Here is a 17,078-nt window from a genome sequence, read left to right as displayed (position 1 = left end):
ACCCAGCTCTACCCAACAGCCTATAAACTCCAGTGTTGGAAGCCTCAGGCCAAACAACCAGTTAGACAGGAACACAATCCCACTTATAAAAAAAAAAAATGAGATGGCAAAAAGATATGTCACAGATGAAGGAGCAAGGTAAAAACCTACAACACCAAATAAATGAAGAGGAAATAGGCAATCTACCTGTAAAAGAATTCAGAGTAATGATAGTAAAGATGATCCAGAATCTGGAAGTAGAATGGAGGCACGGATTGAGAAAATACAAGAAATGTTTAACAGAGATCTAGAAGATCTAAAGAACAAACAAACACAGATGAACAACATAATAACTGAAATGAAAAATACATTAGAAGGAATCAATAAAAGAATAACTGAGGCAGAAGAACAAATAAGTGAGCTGGAAGACAGAATGGTAGAAATAACTGCCAAGGAGCAGAATAAAGAAAAAAAAAATGAAAAGAATTGAAGACACCCTCAGAGACCTCTGCGAAAACACTAAACGCACCAACATTCTAATTATAGGGGTCCCAGAAGAAGAAGAGAAAAAGAAAGGGTCTGAGAAAACACCTGAAGAGATTATAGTCAAAAACTTCCCTAACATGGGAAAGGAAATAGTCACCCAAGTCCAGGAAGCCCAGAGAGTCCCATACAGCATTAACCCTAGGAAAAACACAACAAGACACACATTACTCAAACTAACAAAAATAAAATTCAAAGAAAATATATTAAAAGCAGCAAGGGTAAAACAAAAAATAACATATAAAGGAATCCCCATAAAGTTATCAGCTGATTTTTCAGCGGAAACTCTGCAGGCCAGAAGGGAGCGGCAGGATATATTTAACGTGATGAAAGACAAAACCCTGCAACCAAGATTACTCTACACATTAAGGATCTCACTCAGATTTGAGGGAGAAATCAAAAACTTTTCAGACAAGCAAAAGCTAAGAGAATTCAGCACCACGAAACCAGCTTTACAACAAATGCTAAAGAAACTTCTCTAGGCGGGAAAAAGACCCACAAAAACAAACCCAAAACAATTAAGAAAATAGTAACAGGAAGATACACATGGATAATAACCTTGAATGTAAATGGATTAAATGCCCCAACCAAAAGACACAGACTGGCTGAATGGATACAAAAACAAAACCCATATATATGCTGTCTACAAGAGACCCACTTCAGACCTAGGGACACCTATGGACTGAGGTGAAGGGATGGAAAAAGATATTCCATACAAATGGAAATCAAAAGAAAGCTGGAGTAGCAATACTCATATCCAATAAAATAGACTTTAAAATAAAGACTATTACAAGAGACAAAGAAGGACACTACATAATGATCAAAGGATCAATCCAAGAAGATATAACAATTATAAATGTTTATGCACCCAAAATAGGAGCACCTCACTACATAAGGCAAATGCTAACAACCATGAAAGGAAAAATTGACAGTAACACAATAATAGAAGGGGACTTTAACACACCACTTAAACCATAACACACCACTTAAACCAATGGACAGATCATCAAAAATAAATAAATAAGGAAACACAAGCTTTAAGTGACACAAAAGGCCAGATAGATTTAATTGATATTTATAGAACATTCCACCCAAAAGTGGCAGAATACACTTGATCTTCTCAAGTGCACATGGAACATTCTCCAAGACAGATCACACCTTGGGTCACAAATCAAGCCTCGGTAAATTTAAGAAAACTGAAATCATACCAAGCAACTTTTCTGACCACAACGCTATGATATTGCAAATGAATTACAGGAAAAAAAACTGTAAAAAACACAAATATATGGAGGCTAAAGAGCGCGCTACTAAATAACCAAGAGATCACTGAAGAAATCAACGAAGAAATAAAACAATACATACAAACAAATGACAATGAAAACACGATGACCCAAAAACCAATGGGAGGCAGCAAAAGCAGTTCCAAGAGGGAAGTTTAGAGCAATTCAATCTCACCTTAAGAAAGAAGAAAAATCTCAAATGAACAATCTAACCCTACACTTAAAACAACTAGAGAAAGAAGAACAAAGAAAACCCAAAGTCAGTAGAAGGAAGTAAATCATAAAAATCACAGCAGAAATAAATGAAATAGAAACAAAGAAAACAATAGCAAAGATCAATAAAACTAAAAGCTGCTTCTTTGAGAAGATAAACAAAATTGATAAACCCTTATCCAGACTCAACAAGAAAAAAAGGGAGAGGATGCAAATCGATAAAATTAGAAATGAAAAAGGAGAAATAACAACAGACAACTCAGAAATACAAAGGAATATAAAAGACTACCAGAAACAACTGTATGTCAATAAAATGGACAACCACGAAGAAATGGACAAATTCTTGGAAAGCTATAATTTTCCAAGGCTGAACCAGGAAGAATTAGAAAATATAAACAGACCTATCATAAGTAATGAAATTGAAACTGTAATTAAAAATCTTCCAACAAATAAAAGTCCGGGACTAGATGGCTTCACAGGCGAATTCTATCGAACATTTACAGAAGAGCTAACACCAATCCTTTTCAAACTCTTGAAAAAATTGCAGAGGAAGAAACACTCCCAAATTCATTATACGAAGCCACCATCATCACCCTGATACCAAAACCAGAAAAATATATCACAAAATAAGAAAATTATAGACCAATATCACTGATGAACATAGATGCAAAACTCCTGAACAAAAAACTAGCAAACAGAATCCAACAGCACATTAAAAGGATCATACACCATGATCAAGTAGGATTTATCCCACGGATGCAAGGATTCTGCAATATATGCAAATCAATCAATGTGATGAAACCACATTAACAAATTAAGGAATAAAAACCATAAGATCAACTCAATAGATGCAGAAAAAGCTTTTGACAAAATTCAACACCCACTTATGATAAAAACTTTCCAGAAAGCGGGCACTGGGGGAACCTACCTCAACATAATAAAGGCCATATATGACAAACCCACAGAAAACATCATACTCAATGGTGAAAAACTGAAAGCATTTCCACTAAGATCAGGAACAAGACAAGGATTTCTGCTCTCACCACTTTTGTTTTTTTTTTTTTTTTTTTTTGCGGTACGCGGGCATCTCACTGTTGGGGCCTCTCCCGTTGCGGAGCACAGGCTCCGGACACGCAGGCTCAGCAGCCATGGCTCACGGGCCCAGCTGCTCTGCGGCATGTGGGATCTTCCCCGACCGGGGCACGAACCCGTGTCCCCTGCAACGGCAGGCGGACTCTCAACCACTGCGTCACCAGGGAAGCCCCTCTCATCACTTTTATTCAACATGGTTTTGGAAGTCCTAGCTACGGCAATCAGAGAAGAAAAAGAAATAAAGGGAATACAAATTGGAAAAAAAGAAGTAAAACTGTCATTGTTTGCGGATGACATGATACTACACATAGAAAATCCTAAAGATGCCACCAGAAAACTACTAGAACTAATCAATGAATTTGGTAAGGTTGCAGGATACAACATTAATGCACAGAAATCTCTGGCATTCCTATACACCAACAACGAAATATCAGAAAGAGAAATTAAGGAAACAATCCCATTTACCATCACAACAAAAAGAATGAAATATCTAGGAATAAACCTGCCTAAGGAGACGAAAGACTTGTACTCAGAAAACTACAGAACATGGATGAAAGAAATCAAAGACGAAATAAATAGATGGAGGGATATACCATGTTCTTGGATTGGAAGAATCAATATTGTGAAAATGAATATACTACCCAAAGCAATCTACAGATTCAGTGCAATCCCTATCAAACTGCCAATGGCATTCTTCACAGAATTAGAACAAAAAATTTTACAATTCGTATGGAAACACAAAAGACCCCAAATAGTCAAAGCAATCTTGAGAAAGAAAAACGGAGTTGGAGGAATCAGGCTCCCTGACTTCAAACTATTACCACAGAGCTACAGTAATCAAGACAGTATGGTACTGGCACAAAAACAGAAATATAGATCAATGGTACAGGATAGAATGCCCAGAGATAAACCAATGCACATATGGTCACCTAATTTATGACAAGGGAGGCAAGAACATACAATGCAGAAAGGACAGCCTCTTCAATAGGTGGTGCTGGGAAAACTGGACAGCTACATGTAAAAGAATGAAATTAGAACACTCCCTAACACCATACACAAAAATAAACTCCAAATGGATTAAAGACTGAAATGTAAGACCAGACACTATAAAACTCTTAGAGGAAAACATAGGAAAAACACTCTTTGACATAAATCACAGCATGATTTTTTTGACCCACGTCCTAGAGTAACAGAAATAAAAACAAACAAAAAAAACCAAATGGGACCTAATTAAGCTTAAAAGCTTTTGCACAGCAAAGGAAACCATAAACAAGACAAAAAGACAACCCTCAGAATGGGGGAAAATATTTGCAAATGAAACAACAGACAAAGGATTAATCTCCAAAATATACAAACAGCTCATGGAGATCAATACCAAGATAACAAACAATCCAATTAAAAAATGGGCGGAAGACCTAAATAGACATTTCACCAAGAAAGACATAGAGATGGCCAAGAGGCACATGGAAAGGTTCTCAACATCACTAATTATTAGAGAAATACAAATCAAAATTACAATGAGGTATCACCTCATGCCTGTCAGAATGGCTATTATCAAAAAGTCTAGAAACAATAAATGCTGGAAATGGTGTGGTGAAAAGGGAACCCTCCTGCACTGCTGGTGGGAATGTAAATTGATACAACCACTATGGAAAACAGTATGGAGGTTCCTTAAAAAACTAAAAATAGAACTACCATATGACCCAGCAATCTCACTACTGGGCATATACCTTGAAAATACCATAATTAAAAGAGAGACTTGTACCACAATGTTCACTGCAGCACTATTCACAATAGCTAGGACATGGAACAAACCTAAATGTCCATCCACAGATGAACGGATAAAGAAGATGTGGCACATATATACAATGGAACATTACTCAGCCATAAAAAGAAACAAAATTGAGTTATTTGTAGTAAGGTGGATGGACCTAGAGTCTGTCATACAAAGTGAAGTACGTCAGAAAGAGAAAAACAAATACCGTATTCTAACGCATATATGTGGAATCTAAAAAAAAAAAAAAAAAATGGTACTGATGAACCTAGTTTCAGGGTGGGAATAAAGATGCAGACATAGAGACTGGACTTGAGGACACGGGGTGGGAGGGGGAAGTTGGGCAAAGTGAGAGTAGCATCGACATATATACACTACTGAATGTAAAATAGTTAGCTAGTGGGAAGCAGCCGCCATAGCACAGGGAGATCAGCTCAGTGCTTTGCGATGACCTAGAGGGGTGGGATAGGGAGGATGCGAGGGAGGCTCAAGAGGGAGGGGATATGGGGACATATGTATACATATGGCTGATTCGCTTTGGTGTACAACAGAAACTAACACAGTATTGTGAAGCAATTATACTCCAATAAGGATCTATTAAAAAAATAAAAGAATCATTCCTACTCCCATATAGTATAAATAAAAAGAAATATACACCTAGACAAACTGTATCAAAAATGCAAAATAAACCAAACATAAAGAGGAAAACTTTAAAAGGAATAAGAGATAAAAAAGAGCAATTAGACAGCACATAGGTATTATAAACTCAGCAATTAGAGATGTCAGTGGAAAATGGAATAATATCTTTACAATGCTGAGGGAAATAAGCATCAACCTAGAATTCTGTATTTAGCTATAAGCCATCACTCACAAATTGCAGTAAAATTAAAACTATTTTCAAAGACTGGGAGAACTTGCTACTAACAGACTCTAGTTGAAAGAACTAATAAAGGAAGGAAGAAGAGAACAATCCTCGAAGAAGTGGATGCCAGAAGCAATAATGGCACAGAACAGAAAATGCCAGAGTGCATATCAGGCAATAAGGACAAATATTATTTGATGAAACTTCTGTTTTGGTTTCATATATTTATTGTTTACATATGTACACTATTCAATTTACAACTTATTTTAAAAGAGAAGCAACTGAGGGGAAAGAAACTGCCAAACATGCTGATAAATTCAAATTACTATTTACTTAAAAAAATACAAAACAGTGCAGTGGTTAAGAATCCACCTGCCAATGCAGGGGACACGGGTTCAAGCCCTGGTCCGGGAAGACCCCACATGCCACAGAGCAACTAAGCCCGTGCACCACAACTACTGAGCCTGCGCTCTAGAGCCCACGAGCCACAACTACTGAGCCCGCGAGCCACAACTACTGAAGCCTGCGTGCCTAGAGCCCATGCTCTGCAACAAGAGAAGCCACCACAATGAGAAGCCTGCACACAGCAACAAAGAGTAGCCCCCGCTCGCCACATCTAGAGAAAGCCCGGGCACAGCAACAAAGACCCAACCTAGCCAAAAATAAATAAATTAAAAACAAAAAAATGTTTAAAAACAACAACAGCAAAAATACAAGACAAAGGAGACTAAGTGGGTGGGTTAAAAATAAGATAGAACAAAAATACTAGAAAACATTATCAGAGAAAATGTGAAAAGGCATATCAGTGTTAAAAGTCTAAAGTCCTTATATTGTTTGGGAGGTAAATATATTCATCTCAACACTCAACTCTGAATGTTGAAAACTGAAGAATAATCACTAGGAGATTAAAAATAGAATGTATAATTTCTAAACAAATAGGGAAAGAGAGAATATAGAAAACTCAATACAAGAGATGGAAAGAAAGGACAGAAAGTAAAGAAAAAATAAGGAGTAAATAGGAAGCACAAAATAAGATAATAGAAATAAGCACAAATATATCAGTAATCACAGTAAATGGAAACTGATTATACTTGATGATTAAAACACAAATTATGTAGTTATTTAAAAGAATGAAATCTAGCTGTATGCCGGACACAGCTATAACATAATCACTCAGTTTGAAAGTAAAGGGATGTCTAATGTACAGGAAATACAGGGAACAGAGGAACATGTTAAATGACACCACAGAGATTCAATTAGTAAATTATAGATTCCAAAAAATACTTAAGGACAAACAACGAGGTTTCTTCAACAAATAAACTAGAAGGGAAAAAGAGAGATAAAGGAGTGACACAGAAGTTAAAGGAAACTTTTACGCCATCAACCAGCTGCCATGTATATGGACTCCAACTAGACCAAATAAACTATTTTTTAAAATGAGGCAACTGGCAATAGTTGAACACTAATTAGATACATGACAGTATCGAGACTTTTTAAAAAAGAAATGACAATACTATTATTTTTTCAAAGGAGACCTTATCTTTTAGAGATACATATAAAATATTTATGGATAAAATAATGTGCTGTCTGGAATTTGCTTTAAAATAATTCAGGAAAAGGTAGAAGAGTGGGTGGGATTGGCCATGAGTTTGTAATTGTTAAAGGTGATTATTGGGTACATGAAGGTCAATTATACTATTCTGTCTGCTATTGAAATACGCTTGAAATTTTCCATTAAAATTTTTTAAAAATAAAAAGTACTAAAAAAGATATACCAGGCAAAAGAAAGCAGGAATGGACATATTAATATTAGACAAAATTGACTTTTGAGTCTAAAAAGCATTACTGCGAATAAAGAGCGTCATTAATGATAAAAGGGACAAAATTCAACAAAAATAATCATCATGAACTATATTCATTTTATAGCATAGCCTCAACTACATAAAGAAACATTTAACAGAATTATAAAGAGAAATAAATAATTCCACAATCATTGTGGGTAATTTTTAATGCACCCTTCTGAACAGTATAATTTAGAAGTCTGACTATTATATATGTGTGTGTGACTACATATATGAATTTATTTATTTATTTGTTTGTTTGGCTGTGCCTGGTCTTAGTTGCACCATGTGGGATCTTTGTTGCCGTGTGTGGGATCTTCGTTGAGGCATGCAGGATCTTTAGTTGCGACATGTAGGATCTTTAGTTGCAGCATGTGCGCTCTTAGTTGTAGCATGCGGGATCTAGTTCCCTGACCAGGGATTGAACACGGGCCCTCTGAATTGGGAGTGCAGAGTCTTAACAACTGGACCATCAGGGAAGTCCCCATATATGAAATTTTATGTAGGATTTTATGTAGGAGATGTGTGTGTGTATATATATAAACCAACATAAAACGCTTATTCTTTTCAAATAAATATAGAATATTTACAAAAACTGACTGTATATACTGAGGGAAATTTTAACAACTATCTAAGAATGACATTATTATACACTCATCTAATCACAATACAATGAAAATGGAAATAAATTACAAAAATATAGCCCAAGCCCCATAATATTTGGAAGCTAAAAACTCCTTTTATGAGCTAAAGAAGAAACCTTAATATAAACTGCTAACTATTTCAATCTGAACACCACCAAAAGATGTAACATATCAACACTCTTATCTGGGTCCTTTCAGAAACATGTTCAGCCTCAAATGCATTTATTAGAAAAAATAAAAAAAGAAAGAATGAAGTTAGGAAAAATCCAACAAGGTAAGGCCCCAAAAGCAGAAAAAATAATAAAGCTAGGAGTAGAAATTTATGAAAAAGAAAATTAAGAAACAATAGAGAGAATCAATGAACTAAAACCTGTTTTTTGGCAAAATGCATTAAACTGCTGACAAGACTCAATGAGAGAATGTAGATATAAACAACTATAGTTACAGTAGAAATTTATTTAAATAACTACCCTAATTCCATTCATTCAATAAGAAACGAAAAAACTTAATACTTCACCATTGCCGTGTCATTTAACCTGAACCTCAAATTCTAGCTCAGCTGATGACCACAGACAAACAAGCACCTCAGCACAAAGCTCTGTGTGACCCTCAGCAGTGTGTGGCTGTGGATGTGGAGTGACAGAAACTAAGGTCCAGCCCACAGTGTCCACCTCTGGTTCAAACGCCAGGGGAGGGTACAGAGTCGGGCTTCTCGGAAAAAACACTGGCCTGAGGTGGAAGCCCTCATCTAAAAATGAGGGGACGGATGGCTTCAGCTCCCGTAAGAAAACTATTCCCAGTTCTGGCACACCAAAAAGAAATACTTATTCTTTCAAAGAAAGGCTTCAGTCCCACCCCAGACCCCTCACAAACCTTCTTCAGGAATGTTAATGGTTTTTGAAGGCAGTGTTTTTTCAGATTCAGGGCCAGAAGACAGCTCAATGTGATCTACAGGTTCAACCTGTAGAAAAACATGCACAACAAAATAACTGCTACAAATTTTATGGTTTGATAATTTCAAAATATCATAAACGATTTTATGTAGGTTTTACACATTTGTATTAATGCCACAAATGAAAGAATAGGATTAAATCCAATATGAGCTAAATGGTGAGAACTGATGAAGAGGAGTAAATTTTTACTTATTTTGTATCTTAACCGATTTGACCTTTTAAGAGGTTCAGGAAAATTGCATTATAAATTTTACAATGGGGAGGAATGATAACTACCATCTAGACAAAACTTTTCTTCTTTTTACATAGTTCACCTTTATTTTATTTATTTATTTTTTATTGAAGTATAGCTGACTTACAATGTTATACTAGTTTCAGGTGTATAACACAGTAATTCAATATTTTTATACACTACACACCATACAAAGTTATACAATATTATTGACTATTTTCCCTGTGCTGTACATTACATCATCATGACTTATTTTTTTAAAAAATAAATGGTAGTTTGTACCTCTTAATCCCCTTTACCTATTCGGCCCATCTCCCATCCACCTCCCCTCTGGCAACCACTGGTTTGTTCTCTGTATATATGAGTCTGTTTCTGTTTTATATGTTTATTTGTTTTGTGTTTTAGACAGTCTCTTCAACAAATGATGTTGGGAAAACTGGACAGCTACATTTAAAAGAATGAAACCATTTTCATAGACCATTTTCTTACACCATACACAAAAATAAACTCAAACTGGATTAAAGACTTATACATAAGACCTGAAACCATAAAACTCCTAGAAGAAAACAGGCAGTACGCTCTTTGACATTGGTCTTAGTGATATATTTTTTGGATCTGTCTCCCCAGGCAAGTGCAAGAAAGCAAAAATAAACAGAGACTACATCAAATTAAAAAGCTTTTGCACAGTGAAGGAAACCAACAACAAAACAGAAAGGCAACCTACAGACTGGGAGAAAATATTTGCAAATACTATCTCCAATAAGAGATTAATATGTAAAATATTTAAAGAACTCATACAACTCAATATCAAAAAAACAAACAATCCAATTTAAAAATGAGCAGAGGACATGAACAGACATTTTTCCAAAGACAACATACAGATGGTCAACAGGCACATGAAAAGATGCTCAACATCACTAATCATCAAGGAAATGCAAATCAAAACCACAATGAGATACCACCTCATGCCAGACAGAATGGCTATTATCAAAGAGACAAGTATTGACAAGGATGTGGAGAAAAGGGAAACCTTGTGCACTGCTGGTGGGAATGTAAATTAGTGCAGCCACTATGAAAAACAGTATGGAGGTTCTTCAAAAAAATAAAAATAGATCTAACATACAATCCAGCAATTCCACTTTGGGGTATTTATCTGAAGAAAACAAAACCTTTCATTTTAAAGATGAGGGAATAAGGCCCAGAGAAATTCAGTGACTTGCAAATCCACAACATGGACTTGAACCCGTATCTTTAAGGCATGTAGTTGGTGTGTCCACGGTGTCCCTCAGCCTCTTCCAGACCTACAAGCTGTTTTCTTAAACTAAAATGGGCAAGTAAAAATCTTTGTATTTATGTGTGCATTATAATAGGGTGAGAACATTTTAAGCCAATATGCCAAACCTTTCATTTAAATCAATTCTATTTCCTTCAAAGTAGTCACCTCGGAAGAATAGAGTTTGATCAACCATTTTTAGAACTCTTCTTTTGAAATTGTCTCCCAAGCTCGTACCACAATTACTAATAACTGTTCCATTAGTAAGTCTTTATTATATGAACATGATTTTATTTCTGTCAGAATCTAAAAATGAGAGCACGGAGACAGCCATTAAATAAAGTTATCAATTGCCTGCATGCACCAAGCAAAAGACATAATCCCTACCTTCCAGTTTGGAAAGGCTTGGGCTGAGAGGGGACCTGTATCAGAATTTGTGGGAACTTTCAAAAAATACAAGTGTGTGACCTACACCCTCGTCCTTGCAAAGTCACTCCCCTTCCTCTCTCTCCGCCCCACGCCTTTCAATAGAGCTGGCATGTATATTTTGAAGAAGCATCCCAAGTGATCTTGACATGCACAGCTGTCCTTTTATCTAATGACCCAGATCTGTGGAAATTCTTCTTGAAATTCCTCCTCTGGCTTGCTTTCTCCTGAGCATCTTCCCTCCCTCAGATTATCTTCTTAAACTTTGTTGTTGAATCCCCATCCTTAAAAGTTAGTGCACCCACAGAATTCTGATCTTAACCCACTTTTTCCTTACTCAACATGCTCTCTCTGGGTGAGTGCCCTCACTATTGTAATTTGAACTTTCCCCTAACTGATGACTCTAAAATCTGTACCATCACCCCGGATCTAGCTCCTGAGCTCCAGAAGCATCAATAGATATCCAAATGCCTACTAATCTCACAGCACCTCAAATTTCACGTGGCCCTCACTGAAATCTCTGTCTTACTCCTCCCAAAAGACACACACTTCCTCTACCCTAGTTTAGAAAATGACTCCCAACATTCACCCAGGCTGGAAATCTGGAGTCTACTGTGAATCTCTGCATTATTCTTCACCTTCCCACAGCCACTCAACCTCTGAATCCTGCTACATCCTCCCTCCATCCCCAGTGCCAAAGTTCAGGTTATTATTATTTCGTGGCTTGGTACTATTCACCAGATCCCAAACACCAATCAATAGACCTGATATAGGGCTTCCCTGGTGGGGCAGTGGTTGAGAGTCCGCCTGCCGATGCAGGGGACACGGGTTCGTGCCCGGGTCTGGGAAGATCCCACATGCTGCGGAGCGGCTAGGCCCGTGAGCCATGGCCGCTGAGCCTGCGCCTCCAGAGCCTGTGCTCCGCAGCGGGAGAGGCCAAAACAGTGAGAGGCCCGCGTACCGCCCAAAAAAAAAAAAAAAAAAAAAAATAGACCTGATATAGAGCTAACTGATTAAGAATCATTTATGAAACTTGTTAATAATACAGATTCCTGGGCTCTAACCCAGACCTACCTAAAATCAGAATTTCATAGGTATGGGGCCCATGAGTTTGCACTTCTGACAGTTCCCAAATTGATTCTAACAAACAGCTAGCCTAGAACTACTGTGACCCAACCAATCTCCCTGTTCCTAGTCTTTTCCTCTCCATTCTATTCACCACATGGCTGCCAGAGTGTCTGATCATATCATTTCAGTGCTTAAAATTCCTCAGTGGTTCCCTATTGCCTGCTTATAGAATAAAATCCTACTCTCTTGGCACAGCAAACAACACTTTCCATCCTTCCCTATCTGCCCTACCTACCTCTCCTGCCAGGCATCTTAAAGCCCAGTCCCATCAACTGCTACCTTCCGCTAACATTGATATAGTTCCCCAAATACTCTATGCCATTCTGCTTTTGCTCACGATGTTTTTCATCAGCCCTTGCTCATCGAACTGATGAATATCAATTCATTATCAGTTCAAGAATCACCTCTAAGAAGCCTTCTCTGGTGCCATAGCTTCACTTACCTATACAGTCACAACAGGCCATATGTACCTGTGTGTCCTTACAGCACCCTGTTCACATGTGTTTTTGGTGCATACATCTATCTTCTTTTATTAGATTCTAAGCTCCTTGAGAGTAGGGACTATGCCTTATTTACTTTCCTATTCCCAGAACTTAACACAGGGCCTAGCATGTGGTAGAAGGTCGATAAATGTTTGTTAAAGGAACGAATGATTCATGGGCTCTGGAGAGAGTGAACAAGCCAGGAACAAGACTAGATTCAGGTGTAAGTAACATATCTGGCTTTAGATACGCTTAATAAACTAGAAGATAAGGGATTTTGAAAGGGATTCCTTGGAATATGGACTTCCAAGGACAACTCTGACACTCAACATTAATTTGGATATAACAGATCTAAACCTGGATTAAAAACAAAAAGGAAAACAACCAACAAAACACCATAATGTCATTACTTAATAGTAGTCCTGAAACTAACACAACATTGCAAATCAACTACACTCCAATAAAAATTTTTTAAAAACCCAAGAGTCCTACTTCATATATTTTTTTCAGTGTAGTTTCACATATGTTTAACCTTAACCTTTTAATAATTGTTAAATGTTTGGATTAAAGAAATGCTATAAACCTAATAAATTTATCTTTTAAAATATCAACATCTTAGCAACCTGGAATATTTGTTAGACATGTCACTGATGGAATTCGTTTCCTGCAAACCAATTTGCATTTCTCAATATAAGGCTTTAACACATTCAAAATATTTTTACCATTTGTTCCTTAACCTTTATTTTATATAAATTTTATTTCCTAAAAAAAAAGACAGGATGCTTGTGCAAAGTAAGTAATTAACGTTTGAGACTTCCTTCCTATTGGTCTAACTACCATGATATACCAATATACATAAACATCAATCTCTTTATTCTGAATACTTTTTAAAGATACAGAAAACTTCTAAGCACTAGTAATCCCATTGTATAAAATATCTGAAAGAAACAGAATTCAAAATATAAGGACAACACTGTTTGTAAAGTTATAAAAATCTTGCCGAAGAAAATGATACTCAATTATGAGCAGGGTTTATCTAAAACCACATTCTGGTTTTGTAATTCATATATTTATTTTCCTGATAGGAAGCAAGAGTTCACTTCTTAAAAGGTTAACGTTTAAGTGGTTCTCAACTGGGAGTGATTTTTTCTCCCAGGGGACATTTGGCAATGCCTGGAGACATTTTTGATTATTATAGCTGAGGGGAATGCTACTGACAGCTAGTGGGTCAAGACCAGGGATGCTACTGATTATCTTAAAATGCATGGGACAAACTCCCACAACAAAGAAATATCTGGCCCAAATGTCAACAACGCTGAGGTGGAGAAACCCTAGCCTAAAGAAACCAAATTTCCCATTATTTTGAAAAATCAAGAGTCTAAAATTATATCACACTACAAATTTAATAAGTAGGTAACAAACAAAAAACTAAAATAAAGACAGCCTACCTTAATACAATGTCGGTCTAGCATGATACGTCTCGGGTAATTCTGCTCTATGTTTTCAGCAATGTTCTGTATTGCTAACAGCTGTTCATCAATTTTCTGAAGCTTTGAGGTGAGATGCTCGAGTCGGCGAGCTGCAGAGCTTGGTGCAGGACGAGTGGCAGAGACATCCTGTAGTAGTTCCCACAGAGGGTAATCTGAGGCATCTGACTTTGAGCTTGGTTCCTTGAATCGAAGATCTGGCTTCGGAGTATCTAAATATTAATAAAGGTAATATCAGAATTGACTACAATTAAAACAGAAGTAGGGGCTTCCCTGGTGGCACAGTGGTTGAGAGTCCACCTGCCAATGCAGGGGACGCGGGTTCGTGCCCCGGTCCGGGAGGGTCCCACATGCCACGGAGCGGCTGGGCCCGTGGGCCATGGCCGCTGGGCCTGCGCATCCGGAGCCTGTGCTCCGCAGCGGGAGAGGCCACAAAAATGAGAGGCCCGTGTACCGCAAATAAATAAATAACTTGAGTTCAATAACAAAAAAATCATAGAATAAATTTTTTAAAAACGAAAAAAAAAAAAAAAAAAACAGAAGTAGGGCTTCCCTGGTGGCGCAGTGGTTGAGAGTCCGCCTGCCGACGCAGGGGACGCGGGTTCGTGCCCCGGTCAGGGAGGATCCCACATGCCGCGGAGCGGCTGGGCCCGTGAGCCATGGCCGCTGAGCCTGCGCATCTGGAGCCTGTGCTCCGCAACGGGAGAGGCCGCAACAGTGAGAGGCCCGCGTACCGCAAAAAAAACAAAAACAACAACAACAACAACAAAAACAGAAGTAGATGCAGATCTACTTTTTTGAAGACCTCATTTTAAGTCAACATAACATTCCCTTCCAAATCAGTTTTAACTTAATATACTTATAAATACCATTTCAGCTTCTTGACTTCTGAGATTTGTCTTTGTTGTGAGATAAGAATACATAACAGTGTTACCATTACCACAAAGTTCCATATACAATGCAATTTGAATGTTACGTTTATCTTCTGCTACAAAAATACACTTCATCAAAAAGCAACCTTACTATTTTTATGACTTTTTAAAACTCTCCTTGAAAACCAACAATGTCACACAGTAAAAGCTAGGTCCAATGTTGACCATTACTGCTTCTACGTGGGCCCTTAGGCAAACATTAAACCTCCCAAGGCCCATATCAAAGCCAATGACTGACTCTACTCTTAAGCCCAACTGATTGTTGTCACAAATTTAAAACACTTTTGGCTTCTGGGTCTTCTCCTCCCTATCTCGCTCTCCCTTCTCAGTTGTCGTCTTGGTCTTCCCTTCCGCCACCCACTCCTTTTACCCTTCAGTATTTCCAGGGCGCCAGTCTCAGCTCACGTCTCTTCTCACTCAACCCACCCTCTCTGGGTGAGGTCTCAGATGCACTGCTGACTCTCACATCCAAATGGCACTCTTTCTGAGCTCCAGCCCTTAAATCCATCTGTATCCTGGTCATCTCAGTTAGGCTGTCCCCAAAGCATATAAAACCAAACTCATCAATTCAGCCCATTCACCTTGCTCCTTCCCCGATTCCCCAGCTCAGGGAGTAAGCACTATCATTCACCCAGCTTCCCAAGCCAGAGGCCTGAGACACATTCGGTTCTTCCTTCCTTCAGTTCCAACATGACACCAAATCTTGAGGATCCACGTACCTGTCATCTCCTCATTCCTACTACCAGTGCTTAGCTGAAGTGTTCACAACCAATGGACCCCAAACAGTATCCTTATCTCTAACTTATTTCACTTCTCTCTAGCCCAACTTCCACACAGGCCCTAGAGAGATCTTTTAAAACCCAAATCTGGTATTTTTCCTTTTCCACCTGAAATCCTTCAGCGTTTCTCTAATGCCTTCACCTTAAAAGTTCAAATGTCTCAGTATGAGAGACAATGGCATTGTCTTCCCTTGGCCTGCCTATCCAGCTCATTTCTCGCTATTTCTTTAAAGAACAAAAATTCCAAGCACACTGAACTTTAATTTTCTCAAACTCAGCAAGCTCCGTCAAACCTCTGAGTCACTGCACAATCTATTCTCTCCATCTGTATGCACCGTTCCCTCGCTAGATCCTACCTCTAAGATTCCATTTAGGTGGCTCTCCCCTAAATAGCCCCAATCCTCCCCAGATATGGATTAGATGCTATATTTCCCAACAGTCTCATCCTTATCACCGTAACTGCACTTACCATGCTGTATCATAATCATCTCTTTACTTCCCTGCCTTCCTTCCCCCCATATATGAGCCCAAGGACACAGCCTGGTATTACTCTCTTCTTCAGTCCCAATATATTGTCCCTAACTTAGTGTTGAGTGAATGAAGAGTTGGTCAAATGAGGATTATGATGCCTGTCCTACCTAACTCATAGAGGTTTTGTGAAGATCAAATCATCCAAAAAAATACTCTGAAAACTGTGAATTACTAAACAAATGTTAAGTAGTGATTATATTTCCGTCCCAGTCTAAGGAGAAGCTTCCCATGAGAAGATAAAGGTGAATTCCAGTGTTGGCAATGGCAGTCACATAATCTTTCCCTACCTGTTTTGGCCCTACCCTTTTTTTAGCTTGACTCTCACAGTACTTTGCCACCTATCCTTCTTGTTTCTTGGCATCCTGCAGTATCTCCCTTATTCACGCAGGAAGCAATCTGGTGTGCAAACTTCAAGTAGAATATACAGCAAAAAAGAGATGGATGTGCTCAAAATCTGGAATGGCTTACATACATAATGAAACCAGTTTCCCTTCCTATGGAGAAACTGTTCCACTCTCACTGACTAACTGAAAAAAAATCACTTAGGAGGTGATTTAAAATACTGAGTTCCACTGACCCTGCAATGCTCTCCCTCTGCCTAGCAAAGCTCTGCTTGCTGTTACTGAT

General features: G+C 38.0%; 1 protein-coding gene across 9 annotated transcripts in view; it reads right to left on the bottom strand.

Annotated features, from left to right (window-relative positions):
• CPLANE1 (ciliogenesis and planar polarity effector complex subunit 1) overlaps positions 1-17,078 on the bottom strand; it is a 129,325-nt gene that overhangs the window by 39,193 nt on the left and 73,054 nt on the right. For all 9 annotated transcript variants that reach the window (XM_082835810.1, XM_082835814.1, XM_082835813.1 and 6 more), the window contains 2 exons: positions 14,171-14,421; positions 9,102-9,189 (listed from right to left, as the gene is read on the bottom strand). In XM_082835810.1, coding sequence (XP_082691936.1) covers positions 9,102-9,189; positions 14,171-14,421 — 339 coding nt within the window. The remainder of the gene's footprint in view (positions 1-9,101; positions 9,190-14,170; positions 14,422-17,078) is intronic.

Source organism: Leucopleurus acutus (genome assembly GCF_964270905.1).
Source record: "Leucopleurus acutus genome assembly, chromosome: 3".
NCBI classification, from domain to species: Eukaryota; Metazoa; Chordata; class Mammalia; order Artiodactyla; family Delphinidae; genus Leucopleurus; species Leucopleurus acutus.
This window is presented reverse-complemented; position numbering and strand designations above follow the sequence as displayed.